The sequence below is a fragment of the Amblyomma mixtum genome, chromosome 3, assembly GCF_055824585.1.
Source record: "Amblyomma mixtum isolate Tamu chromosome 3, ASM5582458v1, whole genome shotgun sequence".
NCBI classification, from domain to species: Eukaryota; Metazoa; Arthropoda; class Arachnida; order Ixodida; family Ixodidae; genus Amblyomma; species Amblyomma mixtum.
In genome coordinates, this window is record NC_143014.1 from 410,010,782 (window position 1) to 410,026,481 (window position 15,700).

The 15,700-nt window shown below is 43.9% G+C and overlaps 1 protein-coding gene and 2 long non-coding RNA genes across 3 annotated transcripts; all 3 read left to right on the forward strand.

Annotated features, from left to right (window-relative positions):
• Nucleotides 1-1,365: 1,365 nt before the first annotated feature.
• Nucleotides 1,366-4,876, forward strand: LOC149357617 (uncharacterized). Its single transcript, XM_089576635.1, has 5 exons — nt 1,366-1,418; nt 4,000-4,083; nt 4,171-4,218; nt 4,621-4,668; nt 4,794-4,876. Exons 1-5 carry the CDS (start codon nt 1,376-1,378, stop codon nt 4,874-4,876), a joined length of 306 nt encoding a protein of 101 aa, XP_089432761.1. The 5' UTR covers nt 1,366-1,375.
• Nucleotides 4,877-5,132: 256 nt separating this feature from the next.
• LOC149357618 (uncharacterized) lies at nt 5,133-5,805 on the forward strand. The gene is made up of 3 exons (XR_016289914.1): nt 5,133-5,178; nt 5,304-5,351; nt 5,749-5,805. It is a non-coding gene; the product is annotated as an uncharacterized LOC149357618 (long non-coding RNA).
• Nucleotides 5,806-7,976: 2,171 nt separating this feature from the next.
• On the forward strand, nt 7,977-9,548 carry LOC149357619 (uncharacterized). Its single transcript, XR_016289915.1, has 2 exons — nt 7,977-8,073; nt 9,409-9,548. It is a non-coding gene; the product is annotated as an uncharacterized LOC149357619 (long non-coding RNA).
• The last annotated feature ends 6,152 nt before the right edge of the window (nt 9,549-15,700 follow it).

The window sequence follows — 15,700 nt, forward strand, 5'->3', positions numbered from 1 at the left end:
ACGCACGGGGGGTTATTCACAGAGGGGATCGGTCGGAGCAGGATGGAAGCAGGAAGCCTACCAGCGTCCTTCCGCTCTTTCTCTTCCTTTCTCTCTGCTCGTCCTTCATCTTCTGCTTCTTCCGTCGAGGTTCTATGGAAGCACGTTACAATATTAACATTTGGAAAATAATAACATTTAGAAAAGATTAATCATCATCATCAGCCTGCCTACGCCCACTGCAGAGCAAAGGCCTCTCCCATGTCTCCCCCCACAAAAAAAATACTCTGCCTGTCGATGGAACTGCATAACCAGGCCTGAAGTGCGGCCTGATCTCGGTGACCAGAACCGACAACGCACTTCCTCACCAGAGCAGGATTTGGCCACCCTGGTGTAGTACTTGGCCACAACCTTCTGTGAACAAACCAATTAAGAGAAAAGATTAATGAAAAACAAATTTTTAGAAAACACTCCACAATTTTTTCAGTGACATTTGCGCAGATTCTGGCTTTCGACATAAATCAGAGCGTATAGGTTTTTACGGCTCAAATCTTTTTTTTTAATTAAAGAAAATATGAAAATGCACCATTTCTGCTGTTTTTTTATACCAACTTGCTCTCGCATATTCATAAATAGCCGTTTGGCTTCTCTAGATGTCTAGAACTTATAACCAATGTTACAGGTGATGAAACTGTGTACATTGAAGTAAGAAAAATACTAAGGTTGCAAAAAAGTGGATTTTGAGCCAAAAACACTGGTTAATTTCACCCTGAGGTGATCCAAGTAAAAATACAAACAATGACAGGTTACATAGAACAATTTATTGCCTTTCATTTCTTACATTTTAATCGAGGTAATTTTTGTTTAAAGGGAGAAAAGATTTTTTGAAGTTGAGCTCTTGCGTCGGAAGTTGCAAGTTGCAGATATAGGAGAATTGCGACCTGCACTTGGACCTGTGAAGAGCCACATGTAGCTCGCGACCTACAGTTTGCCCCCCCCCCCCCCTCCTCCTCCCCCCTGTACTAGTGCATTGCACAACTTTCCCCATTATGCTGTGGCGTGCTGCTGTCAGGATTAATCCTGATGGATTGCATATTTTGGTGTGTTCAACAGTTCAGTAGGAAATTTTAATTGCGCCTATTCAGTTGCAGGTGACAAAGTCAGCAAAAAAGCTACGGCTTGATGTGCAGCGCCAACAGGAGCTGCAGTTGATTGAGGAGGCAGTGGTGGATGGAGCCGTCGACATGGTTCCTGTTGGATTGCACAACGAGCGGAAGCGCAAAACAGAGGCCTTGGAGATTGAACTGGCTGCGTTGAAGCAAGCAAGGGTGACCAGCCAGCTACAGCTGAATTTGAAGCTCTTAAGGACGAAGTTGGAGAGCTCCGTATTCTGAATATGGAACTGCAGCGCAGCCTTACTTCCAAGCTCTTCGATGCTGGTAAATCCTCTTGAAAAGTTAGCTTCTTTGGAGCTGTTATGTCTTGATGCAGAGCATACTTTCAGATCCATCTACAGAATCATGTGTAGTGTGAAACAATTTTTTTGTTTCCCCCACACAGACACACACTTGTAAATGTGTTGTGAAGATGGTGGGGAACAGGTACTTCTAAACTTCTGAAATCCATCATAGCTGTGTGGAGGGATGCTTGTTGCTGTCGTGATTGCTTCCTCAAATTTCCAGTTAACTCGCTGGCTATAAGTTTCCAAAAAGACAGGAAGAGGATAGGCAGCTGGTCTGTGCAAAGAACCCTCGGTGTATCATGTGCCTTTTAACTCAATGGGAGATCATTAAGCATTAAAAAAGAATTTAAAATCTTTTTTTTCTTTTTTGAGGCAGGCCAGGTTTTTTCATTTATCGGAAATTTTTGTTTCTGCATGTGCTCATCGCGTTCAGAATATATATCAGTGCATGCTCTGCATATTCATTCATTCAATATCTTAGCTAGCGGAAGCTTCCTTAATTTCTTAGCTTTCATTTTCACTGCACATTAAAAAAACAGGGCGGCATATGCATGACTTTGGTAGCGCACATTAATGGCATGCCAGCACACAGTTCGGCACTGCTTATGTCAACAAAAGTTGGAAAGGAGGCTAGTTGATGGTGGACGCGCATTGCTAAGTGGCCAAGTGAAATCTTAGTGCATTATGAAACAGTAATCTGCAGTATTTTTGTTGGGAGCTCAGAAGAAAGAGCATGTTTCGCTTCTATTTAGGCCATTATAAGCTGATGAGCTGCATTACAGAAATGATCTAGTGTTTTATGTAGCCCTTCGTGCTGAGTACCAGATTTCCATTGGGTATAAAGAACAATTGCGTTGTTTTCAGTGAAAATTGAATCTTAGCCTCTTCACTGGTATGTTGTTGTTAATTTGGCAGCAAAGGACATAATTATTGCTGGTAAAATCAGATTGGAAATCTTTCCACTGGCTGATTCAAACTTTTGAGGTCTTTGCTGAAAAGGACAGGTTGCCACCGTTTTGAAGTTAATGATGGTCTAGCATATCCTCTGAGATGCGCGCAATAAAATTGATGTTGATACACATGCTTCATTCATGAGAACGGCCAGTGATGACTACACCTGCATTTCGTTTCTAGGTTCTAGCTTATGAAAGCTTTGTTTTCAGTTTGTTTTGAACACGCTACCGTACTGATACAGGTGAACTTAAATTTTTGTTTTGCGTCCCTTTAACATATTCCTCATAGATATTTCTTTGCTTCTAATTTAGGAAGACTACAAAAAAAATGAAACTAACATGTATAAGTGCTGAATATTGTTCCTCGTTCATGCATTATAACTGCAGTGCAGTAGAATAAACAAGGTGTAAGCATTCTATAGTGCTGTTATTTGGAAGATGCAGTGTGCCCACAACCATGCAGTGCCGGCACCAAAAGAAATGTTCTAAAATAGGCTAGCTGCGGCTGTCACAGGACTGAGCTGATTAGAAATCAGTGAAAAAGGTCTGATTTTTCCATGCACATAGCTAGGCTTTTGATCATAAACAGGAAGCCTGAGTATGTCATAGAAGTTGCCAGACTGAAGCAGGAAGGTTAGCATTGTATTGAACAAATAACCCTGCCACAGGACGAAGGACAGGGAAGAGACAAGGTGCACACTGCGACTGAAACTAACAACTGTGCAGCAAGTTTTCTTGGGAGATGGATGTGCTTCATTAGAACACTGTTGTTAGTTCCAGTTGCAGTGTGCGCCTCGTCCCTTCCTTGTCGTTCAGCGTTTGCCTGGGTTATTTGTTCAATACAGTGCACCAGCTGACCCAGATCGCAACTTTTCTGCTAAAGTATGTACCAGTACTGCAGCCTGTGAACCATGGAATTATCCCTCCTGCGGCCTCAGTGTTGCAGAGTAGGCAAGGCAGATTTCGTTTGCAAACAGTATCCAACATCAGGAGTTCAGTTTCATGACACGCAGGTACTGCTTGCAACTATAGCAGAGATTTGGATAGCATGGTGGAAGGCGACAAGCTGGATAACGTGGAAGTAAACTCTTGTATACAGGTAAAAAAAAGAGTTGTATGAAGAAACCTAGCAAAGATTATCGGTAGCGTTGCATTGCTGTTTGTAAAGCCGATACAATTTCTTCCAGTGTCGTGGCACTGGTGAACATTGCCATAGGGGACAATAAATTTTTACCTTTTCTCTAAACTCTACTTCAGAGAAAATTTATTGTTCGATCCGGCAATGTTTACTCAATTATGACATTGGAAGTAATTGTATGGGCTTTCCAAATAACAAGGTAATGCTATCAGTAATCTTTTCTCGGTATTAAGTTGCGCTGTGAGCAAAATCATTAAGTGCCAGCTCACTGGCCTGTGTTTGATGAATTTATGTGATACCTGATTGGCACTAATATCCTCAGGTATAGGAAGCTGGAGTAATGAATTAACAGAAGTGTTTTAGGCAACTAAACTTATGTACTTAAAAACCGAATTATTCACTCTTATGTGCTATGATATGTAAGGGGGAAAGAAGGGATTACTTTTAAATTTATTTTTCTTTTTCAGAAGTGAGGCTGATATATGCAGCTGCCTCTGATCTTCCACTGAATATTGTGTATCAGCCCGCACTAGATAGTATGGAGAAGAATGGTAAGTAATTATTTGTCCACTTGCATTCTTTTACTTTTCTAAACTGATTTGAATGCCTCTGAAGCTCTTTACTTGTAATATCTGCAGGACAAGCCTCGGCGAGCGTTGCATCCCCACAGTGCCAAGTTCAGCATGGTAAGGTGTATATATTCTAAACACGTATTGGTTTGTTGACATGGGGTTTGCTGGTGGCAGTTTCATGACATTTCAGGACGTGTGTTTGTAAGCAGAATCTGTAAACTTCTTGAACCTAGGGAGAGAACACTGTTTAGTTGAACCGGGTCAATTTGAGAGTTATCAGAATGATAGAGCACCGTTGCATTACCATGTAGACTGACACAGATGCTATGCTTAACTCCTTGAAAGTGAGGCTAAAATGAAAGTGGTGACGTAAGTATACCTTTCACTGGCAAGACTTTGCACGGCTGCTTTGTCTGATGTGGCCGTGCAACAGTCGGAAGTACTGGCATGCCTTACTGCAAATAATTATGGAAGAGAAATTCCTCTGCAGCTCCTTATAACTTGCTGTTCCTACAGGACAAGCCTCGGCGAGCACTGCTTCCCTGGAGAGCCCAGGTCTGCTTGGTAAGATACACTTTCATGTTTTGGGTTTAGTGATCTGACAGTTTAGTGCTGTTTTGGATCGTAGTCGTATGTTGGGAGAAAAAAGCCTCGGTAGTTGGCTAACTTATTACTTGCTGCACCTACAGGACAAGCTTCAACGAGCACTGCTTCCCAGAGCCCAGGTCTGCTTGGTAAGATACTCTTTCATGTTTTGGGTTTAGTGATCTGACAGTTTAGCGCTGTTTTGGATCGTAGTCGTATGTTGGGAGAAAAAAGCCTTGGTAGTTGGATAACTTATTACTTGCTGCACCTACAGGACAAGCTTCAACGAGCACTGCTTCCCAGAGCCCAGGTCTGCTTGGTAAGATACTCTTTCATGTTTTGGGTTTAGTGATCTGACAGTTTAGTGCTGTTTTGGATCGTAGTCGTATGTTGGGAGAAAAAAGCCTCGGTAGTTGGCTAACTTATTACTTGCTGCACCTACAGGACAAGCTTCAACGAGCACTGCTTCCCAGAGCCCAGGTCTGCTTGGTAAGATACTCTTTCATGTTTTGGGTTTAGTGATCTGACAGTTTAGCGCTGTTTTCGATCGTAGTCGTATGTTGGGAGAAAAAAGCCTCGGTAGTTGGCTAACTTATTACTTGCTGTACCTGCAGGACAAGCCTTGACGAGCACTTCTTCCCTGGAGAGCCCAGGTCTGCTTGGTAAGATTCTCATTGTACTCCCGTGTTGGTTTGGTGATCTGAAAATTTTGATCTGCTTCAAAATATAGTGTTCATAAGCTGAAGCCGACTCGGCTGGGAAAGTTTGCTTAATGCTTGAAAGCCAATGAGCATCAGACCAATTTGATGTTGCTGAGAATTACTTAGCACCATTGCACGGCCCATGCAGTACGAAAAGAATGCCGTGATTAATTCTTTGAAAGCAACAATACATGAAAGCACTTTCTGAAGACTACCTGTTCGTCTTACTGCCAAGGCTTTGCACGGCTTCTTTGCCTGCATTAGCCATGCAACAGTCTGGAGTGCCTGCGTGCCTTATTGCAGGTAATAGTGGAAGAATAACACATCTGGAACTCCTTTTTACTCACTCCATCCGCAGGACAAGCCTCGACAAGTGCTGGTCCCCTGGAGAGCCCAGGTCTACGTGGTAAGATTATTCGATTGTTGGTTTGGTGATTTGACAATTTTGATCCACTTCAAAATATAGTGTTTATAAGCTGAAGCTGACTTGCCTGGGAGAGTTTGCTTAATGCTTCAAAGCTAATGAGTGTCAAATAATTTTGGTATTTCTCAGTTATTTAGCACCATTGCATTCTCCATACAGTGCGAAAAAATGCTATAACTCCTTTAGAGTGAGAATAAATGGAACGCTTTCAGAAGATTACCATTTCCTCGAATGACTTTCCATGGTTGTTTTGCCTAATATAGCCACGCAACTGTCTAGATTATCTGCACACCTTAGTGCAAGCTTTAACTGAAGAGCAACGCCTCTACAACTACTTTTTACTTGTGTACCTGTGGTACAAGCCACGACGAGCACTGCTTTTTTTATATCAGTTTCGGAGTAGAGGTACCACATGCAGTGTTTGAATATTCCAGCCCCCATGAAAAAGTTAAGTATATAAGAAGCTATGTTAATTGATCATTTTATGGTTTGATCATCCCTGTGCATGCACATTTTATACTTTTTTTGGTGTCCAAAACAAAAAGTCAATTTTTGTCTTTGTGCAGGAGAAGGAGGCCATGGCCACTGCCCTATCACTGAAGCTGACATACAAGTGGGCTCTACCAGGGTTGATGGAAAAGTAATCACCTTTCTTTTTTACAAGCAAGCATGTAAACATCTGGTGGAGATGGTGTTCCATGGCTCCCAGTTTTACTGTAAGGACTGTGCTTTAAAATATAAAATATCTTGTCAGCTTAAATGCGACGACAAATTTCTTATGGTCTAAAGTAGGCTTTTTGAATTATTATAGATAGATGTGAACAGGTAGGCAGACAGCTACAGTATTCATTTTAAATGAGCCTCAGGGGAGCATTTATGGAGGGAGGTGGTGGGGCATTGGTAAATTTCATTTAAGGAAAACATGCAGAACACCATTTTTTTAACAAAAGGCGAAGAAATACATGGCTAAAATGTGACTGCTGCCCCAAGAGAGTGCCGTATATCCGACCCTATGTTAAATTAAGCCTACTCAATAACATTTTGAGTCTGCTTAATTTTTTGTTTAGTTTTAAGATTGCATAGGTCAGGAAGATAGCACCTCTAAGGGAATAACCTGTAGCACAAGCATATTAATTGCTGCTTTTCGATGTGGCAGAAGACTTCAAGCTGCTAATTGGGTGCTTGCAAGGAGAGTTAATTTGTCATACTGAACTGCTGTTTCATGTGAGCAGTAAATTTACAAAAGCCTCTCCTGCATTTCTAACCTGCTGTCAGGCACTTTAGTTGTGCAGCTGGTAAGCCTGTTCGCAACACAGGTGCATTGATCATGCTTAAACTGCTAACAATGTCCAATGTATTGAACAAGTTGCATAAGCCCATGTTATCATCAGTGGTGTATTAGCTTTGAATATTTTGGGGCCAGATGTAGAATCCACTTTCTCCTTAACTATATTGCTCAAAGACAAATTTAGGCAGTCGTTTTTGCATTCATGTCTAAACTGGAACACTATTTTTGTAAAGAACCCGTAGTAGCTTTTTCTGATTGACAGCTCAAGCTTTTGTGGAGTATGGAATTTGGAGCAATGTTTTGTCATATTACGCGTTGCTGTTGTTATTGGAGTTTGAAGTCTTATGTGGGCAATACACTAATGTGACGCTTGAAAAAAGTGAAAATGCAACACTCTAAAAACTCATAAGGTGTGGTAGAACTGCTTTCATATGGATACTATTGTGATATTCATGACTTCTGCATTTTTTGTGCTCCATACCATGAGACTCAGGAGAAAACAGTTGCCCAGCCTGTCATATTGGCTTTGAGGGGACTATACAAAAAGTGCTAAATAGCGTGACAGTTTTTGTTTTGCGTCATTGTCAAGTGACCTTAAGTCGCCATCATGTGCTAGAGTACTATGTAATGCTTGATGGTGCTACTGAAAGCTCCTCTGTCAAGGTACTTATAGCCTCAGAGCGCAGAAAGAGGTCTGAAAAAAATAGGCCGCAGGAAAGTATTAACAGCTGTGTGCACATATTTTGCAGGTCTATGCTGGAAGCGGTGCCTGGGTGGAGCCACAGGTGTGGACTAGGCTCTTCCAGGCGCCATCCGACTCGATGTTCTGCCGGATGGCGGCTCAGGTGTACTGGAGCACAGAAGAGTTATAAACAGGAGTGTGACTGGAACGCTTTCAAACAGAAGCCTGTCTCTGGGCAAGACAGAGCCAAAGCCTGCATTGACGCCGCAGAAGCTGACTTCTCTGAAAGGTGTGTTGACCCTTTGGTGACCCTTTTGCTTTATGTCTAGCGTTGCTCAGTTAGTAAATGGCCACGTAACAATAATTTGGAACCTAAACTTCTCATCATACCTTGTGGGCTGTGAGTTTTGGTACAGAAGGAAAAATGTTTCAATGACTGCACTTCAGGATACAACTTGTCCACAGGTTATTTACAAACACTAGACAAGCAGGAAGCTGTTTGCTGGAACTGGTCACATTAAATGCATCATCATTTGCATCATCGTGTACGTGCAAAGTATGTTAATAAAACTGGAATTAAACAAATTTAGGAAGTCATGACAGACCCATTGTTCAAGGAATTTTCACCACCGGACAACACTGCTTATAGTTCACAGATCCAGAGCTGTGTCCTGTAATTAATGGCAGCTCACTCACTTTTAAAGTTATCATGTGTGCATTTTTTTCAATGCAGAACACTGCGCTATACCACAGCAGTTAATGAAGCTGGTTCTGCAGCAAGCTGTATTACTTAAACTTGTTCTTCTGCTCTTAACTAAGAATTCATTGTATTCTGCCCATAGTTATTATTGAAGCGTTAAATGTTTGTCCGTGGCAGAGCTTACAGAGATACGGAGTAGAAATTGAAGTTGGCCTAGCTGGATTTAGCTCAGCAGTTTGAGATTGAGTTCATATATTTTAAGAAGGCTTCTCATAAATTTGTTGTGGTGTGTGGAATTTAACGTCCCAAGGTTACTCAGCCTATGAGGGATGCTGTAGTAGAGTGTTCTGGAATAATTTTACATCACCAGAAGTGTTAAACCTTTACTGACATCGTCCAGCACATGGACGCCTTTTGCATTTTGCCTTCATCGAAATTGTGTGGCCGCGACTGGGTTCGAGCCTGAATACTCAGGCTCGGTTTCTGAAATCCTAACCACTAAGCAACTACAGCTAGTCCTTCTCATGAATATGTCGCAGTCTGCACTGACTACCTAAAAGCTCTTGACCGCGTCGAATCATCTCAGAAAAAAGTTTCTACCTTGCAGAGTAACATGATGGTGCTTTTATGCTGCCACTATTTTGTCAGTTTATTGTGTAAAATGTATGTTGCCAAAGGCAAAGTGCTACAATGCACTTGTATGAACCACCAGTGGCTATTGTGTTCCAGATTGGGCTGGCCCTTAGTCACAAAGCAATTTTTCATTTGGCTATATATAATGCACTATATGCAACTTTTGAAACTGCAGTCCTTGACTGCATTGGGTTTCTTTGCTTTACTTCTTCTTTTGAGAGTTGCTTGTGGAAATGTTTGTGTAATGCCCCTCAATCCATACATTGCCCTTAATATTTATTCTTTCTGCAGCTTTGTTCCGCCTCTACATGGGGGACACAAGCCCAGAGGAGTCTGCAAAACGGCTGAAAGCGGTGCGCAAGCATCTTGCTCAGAAACTGGGTGATGTACAGCGCAAATAGTGCGCAACATAATAAAGGTGTTCTGTGAAATTTTTTGTGACTGTTATCTAGAGACACACATTTTGCTAAAAAGTTATTGCACCATTTATTTGCAGCATGCAGAAATAATTTTCCAGTTTATCCAAGTTCTTCTTTTCAAGTATTCAGATAATCGTTTTAAGCTTGTCCAAAGATACCAGCAGGATTGTGTGTTGAAACAATGTGAAGGTGCCATGGTCATGTGTCTGCGTGAGCTTCATGCTCACGGGCCAACAGGCCTTCAGGCATGCACAAAAGCAGGCCAATACCAGTAGGCCGACACCACCAGGCCAATACCAGTAGGCCGACACCATTAGGTCCAACACCAATAGGCCCGACAGCAATACACCCAACACCAATAGGCCCAACACCAATAGGCCCAACACCAGCAGGCCCGACACCAGCAGGGTCCCAATTTACGGATTGCCAACAGACCTACAGCCTGTTGGATTTTCTGATAGGGTAGTTTCCATTATGAGCACAAACGTCTGGCCACACTGCATAAAAAATCTGAAAGCTCAACAACAATGTCTTTGTTGTAAGATTGGAACTTACGGTGTTTTCATTGCTGCGGAAATGAGGCTGTTTATGTGTCAGCAAATAATATGTTGCCACTGAGCATTTTTAGTAAAAGTGGGAAGTGATAGTTTTCGTTCAGAAATCTGGCAACCAAGGTTATTCACGTAAGTCTGGCAACAGTCTAAATTTAAATTTTGAAACAAATGTTAAATTTTGTTATAAAATATTGATGCAGCTGTAAATTTGGAATTAATAAAATTTGTTTAGTTTCCATCGTTGCACATAATCGTTTGGTGTAATTTTTAGGCATTTGAAGCCCATAACTTCTACTACACTTGTGCACAACTCTGCAGGGTTGTCGCCAGTTGGTTCAGTGACTCTCGCTGTCAGGGGTTCGGTGATCGCGCGATTGATTGATTGATTACAAACATCTTTATTTCTTCAATGTTCTCAGAACATGTGGGTGGGCCGCCTAGTGCGGTAGTCCACTGGCTGCTGCTGCTGCGCTGGCCCTCGCCACATGACAGTAGGCATGATATGATAAGTTATCACGTGGTTTGAGCGTTATCTTCTGCTCCACCAGCAAGAGAAATATTTAAGCGGTCGTAATTGGCTATTGATCGTTGATTATCCCAAAACGTACCTATACACTATTAGAAATACATTCGGGATGGACATAGTAGTTTAGGACGCTTATAATATTCAAAACACACACCGTGAAATACTCAAGCCTATTAGCTTTTCCCTTCTGCTGAAAGGCGACCAGTTCGGCTCTGAGTTCAACGTGTGAGATCCGTTCACTAGAAAAATGTCAACCTACTCCTTGCTGGGCCGCAAGCAGTAGGATGTTGACGTGCCACTGGTCGGTATCGGTCAGCTCTGTGGGTGGGCGTCCTGCCTTGGTACGGAACAAAGTGAGAAACGACTGCCCTACACCAATACTCCGGAAGAGCCCCGTCTTCGCAAACCAGACCTGCTGTAGGAGAACTTGGAGTTGCTCAGCGCCCAAGTTGCACGAAGGACTTCTTGGCGACATCCAGTCCGGGTGTGCTGCCGCTCATTTTTTCTGCGCCTCCGCGTGCGCGACGACGCCTTTCGGCAGCGAGCAACTAGCACCGACTTTTGGAAAGCACGGCGGCCAAAGCTCGCGAGCGCCATGCGGTTTTCCGCACTAGATCTCGCCCCCACAGCTCGCGGCGCATCATGGAGGAAGGAAAATGTCCTTTTTCCATGGTAACTCGGCGTTGAGCTAGTGCGCCGGCGGCCGCCGGGACAAGCGACTGGGAGAATGGAGTGAATAATTTCACTGCGACGAGTTTTCAGTGGGTGGTCGACTCGACTAGATCGCCTTCGTGGCTTTGGAAACAGCAGCACTGACGAAGGTCTACGCAGAGTCCTCCCCGTTAATCGGCGTGTCAGCGCGCGCTCATTTCTTTTTGCCATCATATGCATTTTGTTTTCATATGTATTTTTTTGCAAAGGGCAAGCACTCCGCCGCTTCCCTCCAGCCCCGCGCGCTGCATAGCAGGAACTTTGGACAGTAAATAATTAGCACTGTTTGTGGACCTCGTAGGGCGCTGTTAGAGAAGCACCCTCGCGTGAAGTTTTTCGCCCGTGTCGCTTGCTTGGTCCTGCATACACAGAAAATTTTACGCGTCACCCGGAAGTACACCCGCGACTGGCAAATCGGACTCCGCCGTGCACGCTTCTGGGGTTCTGATCTATGTGCTCCCCGCCCGCCTCTGTCTTGGCCTCACAACGCGCACCGACTTGGCCAGAGAAAATATTCAATTTGCTGTGGCCGTAAGGCAGCGCAGCAAAATTAAAGAAAAATGAACACTCAGCTAGTTGGTAATAGAGGGCTAACAACACTTGGAACAGGCTACGCGCAGAGCTAGCACAGACAAACTTTATTTAGTTCAGATAAGTGGCAGGAATGCGGACTTGCGCCCCACCCTCCCCCCCGCGTCCTTGTCAAAAGGCCGAAATCCCTCGGGACCTGGCGGCTTCGAAGGCTTGTCTTACGGCGGTCTTATGCTCTTCCAGGTCCTATGGCTGCGTGGCGATACCACCCAGGAATCCTTACTGAGAGCTGCAGCGGTGGATTGGGCGCATGCAAACGTCATATGGGCTGGGCAGCTCCTCTGCAGGGCGAAATGCCGCGTCTGACCGCGGGTACGGGCGCTCGATGCGAGGCGCCGCTGTAACATCGTTGATGCAGACGACTCACTAAGATTTAGACTTGACGTTGCATAAATTATTGCTACCTCACAACAGAAAAAATAAAATAATACTTTTTACTCTAACGCGAAACATATCTGCGATAAGAGATGCATAGTTGCCATGATGAGCACAAACGTCTGGCCACAATGCATCAAAAATTTGGAAGCTCAACAACAATGTCTTTTTTTGTAAGCTTGCAACTCACACTGTTTTACTTGCTGCAGAAATGGGGTTCCTTTTATCTCAACAAATAATAAGTTCACACTAAGCATTTTTAGTACAAGCGGGAAGTGATAGTTTGGTTCAGAAATCTGGCCACCAAGGTTATTCGCTAAGTCTTGCAAGAAAGTAAAAAATTTGACACAAATGTTAAATATTGTTATAAAACAATTATGCAGCTACAAATTTTGAATTTATAAAACACAAAACTTATCCGCGAATACAAATATTTGCCATTATGGCACAAACGTCTGGCCACACTGCATAAAAAATCTGAAAGCTCAACAACAATGTCTTTGTTGTAAGATTGGAAATTACGCTGTTTTGATTGCTACGGAAATGAGGCTGTTTTTGTGTCAGCAAATAATAAGTTGCCACTGAGCATTTTTAGTAAAAGTGGGAAGTGATAGTTTTCTTTCAGAAATCTGGCCACCAAGGTTATTCACGTAAGTCTGGCAACAGTCTAAATTTTGAAACAAATGTTAAATTTTCTTATAAAATATTTATGCAGCAGCAAATTTGGAATTAATAAAATTTGTTTAGTTTGCATCGTTGCACATAATCTTTTGGTGTAATTTTTAGGCATTTGAAGCCCATAACTTCTACTACACTTGTGCACAACTCTGCAGGGTTGTCGCCAGTTGGTTCAGTTACTCTCGCTGTCAGGGGTTCGGTGATCGCGCGATTGATTGATTGATTACAAACATCTTTATTTTTTCAATGTTCTCAGAACATGTGGGTGGGCCGCCTAGTGCGGTAGTCCACTGGCTCCTGCTGCTGCTCTGGTCCTCCCCACATGACAGTAGACATGACATGATAAGTTGTCACGTGGTTTGAGCGTTATCTTCTGCTCCACCAGCAAGAGCAAAAATTAACCGGTCGTAATTGGCTATTGATCGTTGATTATCCCAAAACGTACCTATACACTATTTGAAATACATTCGGGAAGGAAATAGTAATTTAGTACGCTTATAATATTCAAAACACACACCGTGAAATACTCAAGCCTTTTAGCTTTTCCCTTCTGCTGAAAGGCGACCAGTTCGGCTCTGAGTTCAACGTGTGAGATCGGTTCACTAGAAAAATGTCATCCTACTGCTTGCTGGGCCGCAACCAGTAGGATATTGACGTGTCACTGGTCGGTATCGGTCAGCTCCGTGGGTGGGCGTCCTGCCTTGGTACGGAACAAAGTGAGAAACGACTGCCCTACACCAATACTCCGGAAGAGCCCCGTCTTCGCAAACCAGACCTGCTGTAGGAGAACTTGGCGTTGCTCAGCGCCCAAGTTGCACGAAGCACTTCTTGGCGACATCCAGTACGGGTGTGCTGCCGCTCATTTTTTCTGCGCCTCCGCGCGCGCGACGCCGCCTTCCGGCTGCGAACAACTAGCACCGAATTTTGGAAAGCACGGCGGCCACAGCTCGCGAGCGCCAAGAGGTTTTCCGCACTAGATCTCGCCCCCACAGCTGGCGGCGCATCATGGAGGAAGGAAAATGTCCGTTTTCCATGGTAACTCGGCGTTGAGCGAGTGCGCCGGCGGCCGCCGGTACAGGCGACTGCGAGAATGCAGTGAATAATTTCACTGCGACGAGTTTTCCAGTGGGTGGTCGGCTCGACTAGATCGCCTTTATGGCTTTGGAAACAGCAGCACTGACGAAGGTCTACGCAGAGTCCTCCCCGTTAATCGGCGTGTCAGCGCGCGCTCATTTATTTTTGCCTTCTTATGCATTTTGTTTTCATATGTATTGTTTTGCAAAGGGCAAGCACTCCGCCGCTTCCCTCCAGTCCCGCGCGCTGCATAGCAGGAACTTTGGACAGTAAATAATTAGCACTGTTTGTGGACCTCGTAGGGCGCTGTTAGAGCAGCACCGTCGCGTGAAGTGTTTCGCCCGTGTCGCTTTCTTGGTCCTGCATACACAGAAAATTTTACGCGTCGCCCGGAAGTACACCCGCGACTGGCAAATCGGACCCCGCCGTACACGCTTCTGGGGTTCTGATCTATGTGCTCGCCGCCCGCCTCTGTCTTGGCCTCAAAACGCGGACCGACTTGGCCAGAGAAAATATTCAATCTGCTGTGGCCGTAAAGCAGCGCAGCAAAATTAAAGAAAAATGAACACTCTGCTAGTTGGTAATAGAGGGCTAAAAACACTTGGAACGGGCTACGCGCAGAGCTAGCACAGACAAACTTTATTTAGTTCAGATAAGTGGCAGGAGGGCGGACTTGCCCCCCGCCCACCCCCCCGCGCCCTTGTCAACCGGCCGAGATCCCTCGGGACCTGGCGGCTTCGAAGGTTGTCTTACGACGGCATTATGCTCTTCCAGGTCCTATGGCTGCGTGGCGATACCACCCAGGACTCCTTACTGACAGCTGCAGCGGTGGATTGGGCGCATGCAAACGTCATATGGGCTGGGAAGCTCCTCTGCAGGGCTATAGTGAACTAGAAAGTATTCTAGTTCACTATAGCAGGGCGAAATGCCGCGTCGGACCGCGGGTACGGGCGCTCGATGCGAGGCGCCGCTGTAACATCGTTGATGCAGACGACTCACTAAGATTTAGACTAGATGTTGCATAAATTATTGCTACCTCACAACAGAAAAAATAAAATAATACTTTTTACTCTAACGCGAAACATATCTGCGATAAGAAATGCAAAGTTGCCATGATGAGCACAAACGTCTGGCCACAATGCATCAAAAATTTGAAAGCTCAACAACTATGTCTTTGTTGTAAGCTTGGAGCTCACACTGTTTTACTTGCTGCAGAAATGAGGTTCCTTTTGTCTCAGCAAATAATGAGTTCCCACTAAGCATTTTTAGTACAAGCGGGAAGTGATAGTTTTCGTTCAGAAATCTGGCCACCAAGGTAATTCACGTTAGTCTGGCAACAAAGTAAAAAATTTGAAACAAATGTTAAATATTGTTATAAAATAATTATGCAGCTACAAATTTTGAATTTATACAACACAGAACATATCCGCGAATAGAAATAGCTGCCATTATGAGCACAAACGTCTGGCCACACTGCATAAAAAATCTGAAAGCTCAACAACGTCTTTGTTGCAAGATTGGAACTTACGCTGTTTTGATTGCTGCGGAAATGAGGCTGTTTTTGTGTCAGCAAATAATATGTTGCCACTGAGCATTTTTAGTAAAAGTGGGAAGTGATAGTTTTCGTTGAGAAATCTGGCCACCAAGGTTATTCA

Coding starts and splice junctions, on each gene's coding strand:
- LOC149357617 (XM_089576635.1), top strand. CDS start 1,376: ATGGAACTGCAGCGCAGCCTTACTTCCAAGCTCTTCGATGCTG. Junction 4,219..4,620: donor ACAGTGCCAAGTTCAGCATG/GTAAGGTGTATA, acceptor CTGTTCCTACAG/GACAAGCCTCGGCGAGCACT. Junction 4,669..4,793: donor GGAGAGCCCAGGTCTGCTTG/GTAAGATACACT, acceptor CTGCACCTACAG/GACAAGCTTCAACGAGCACT.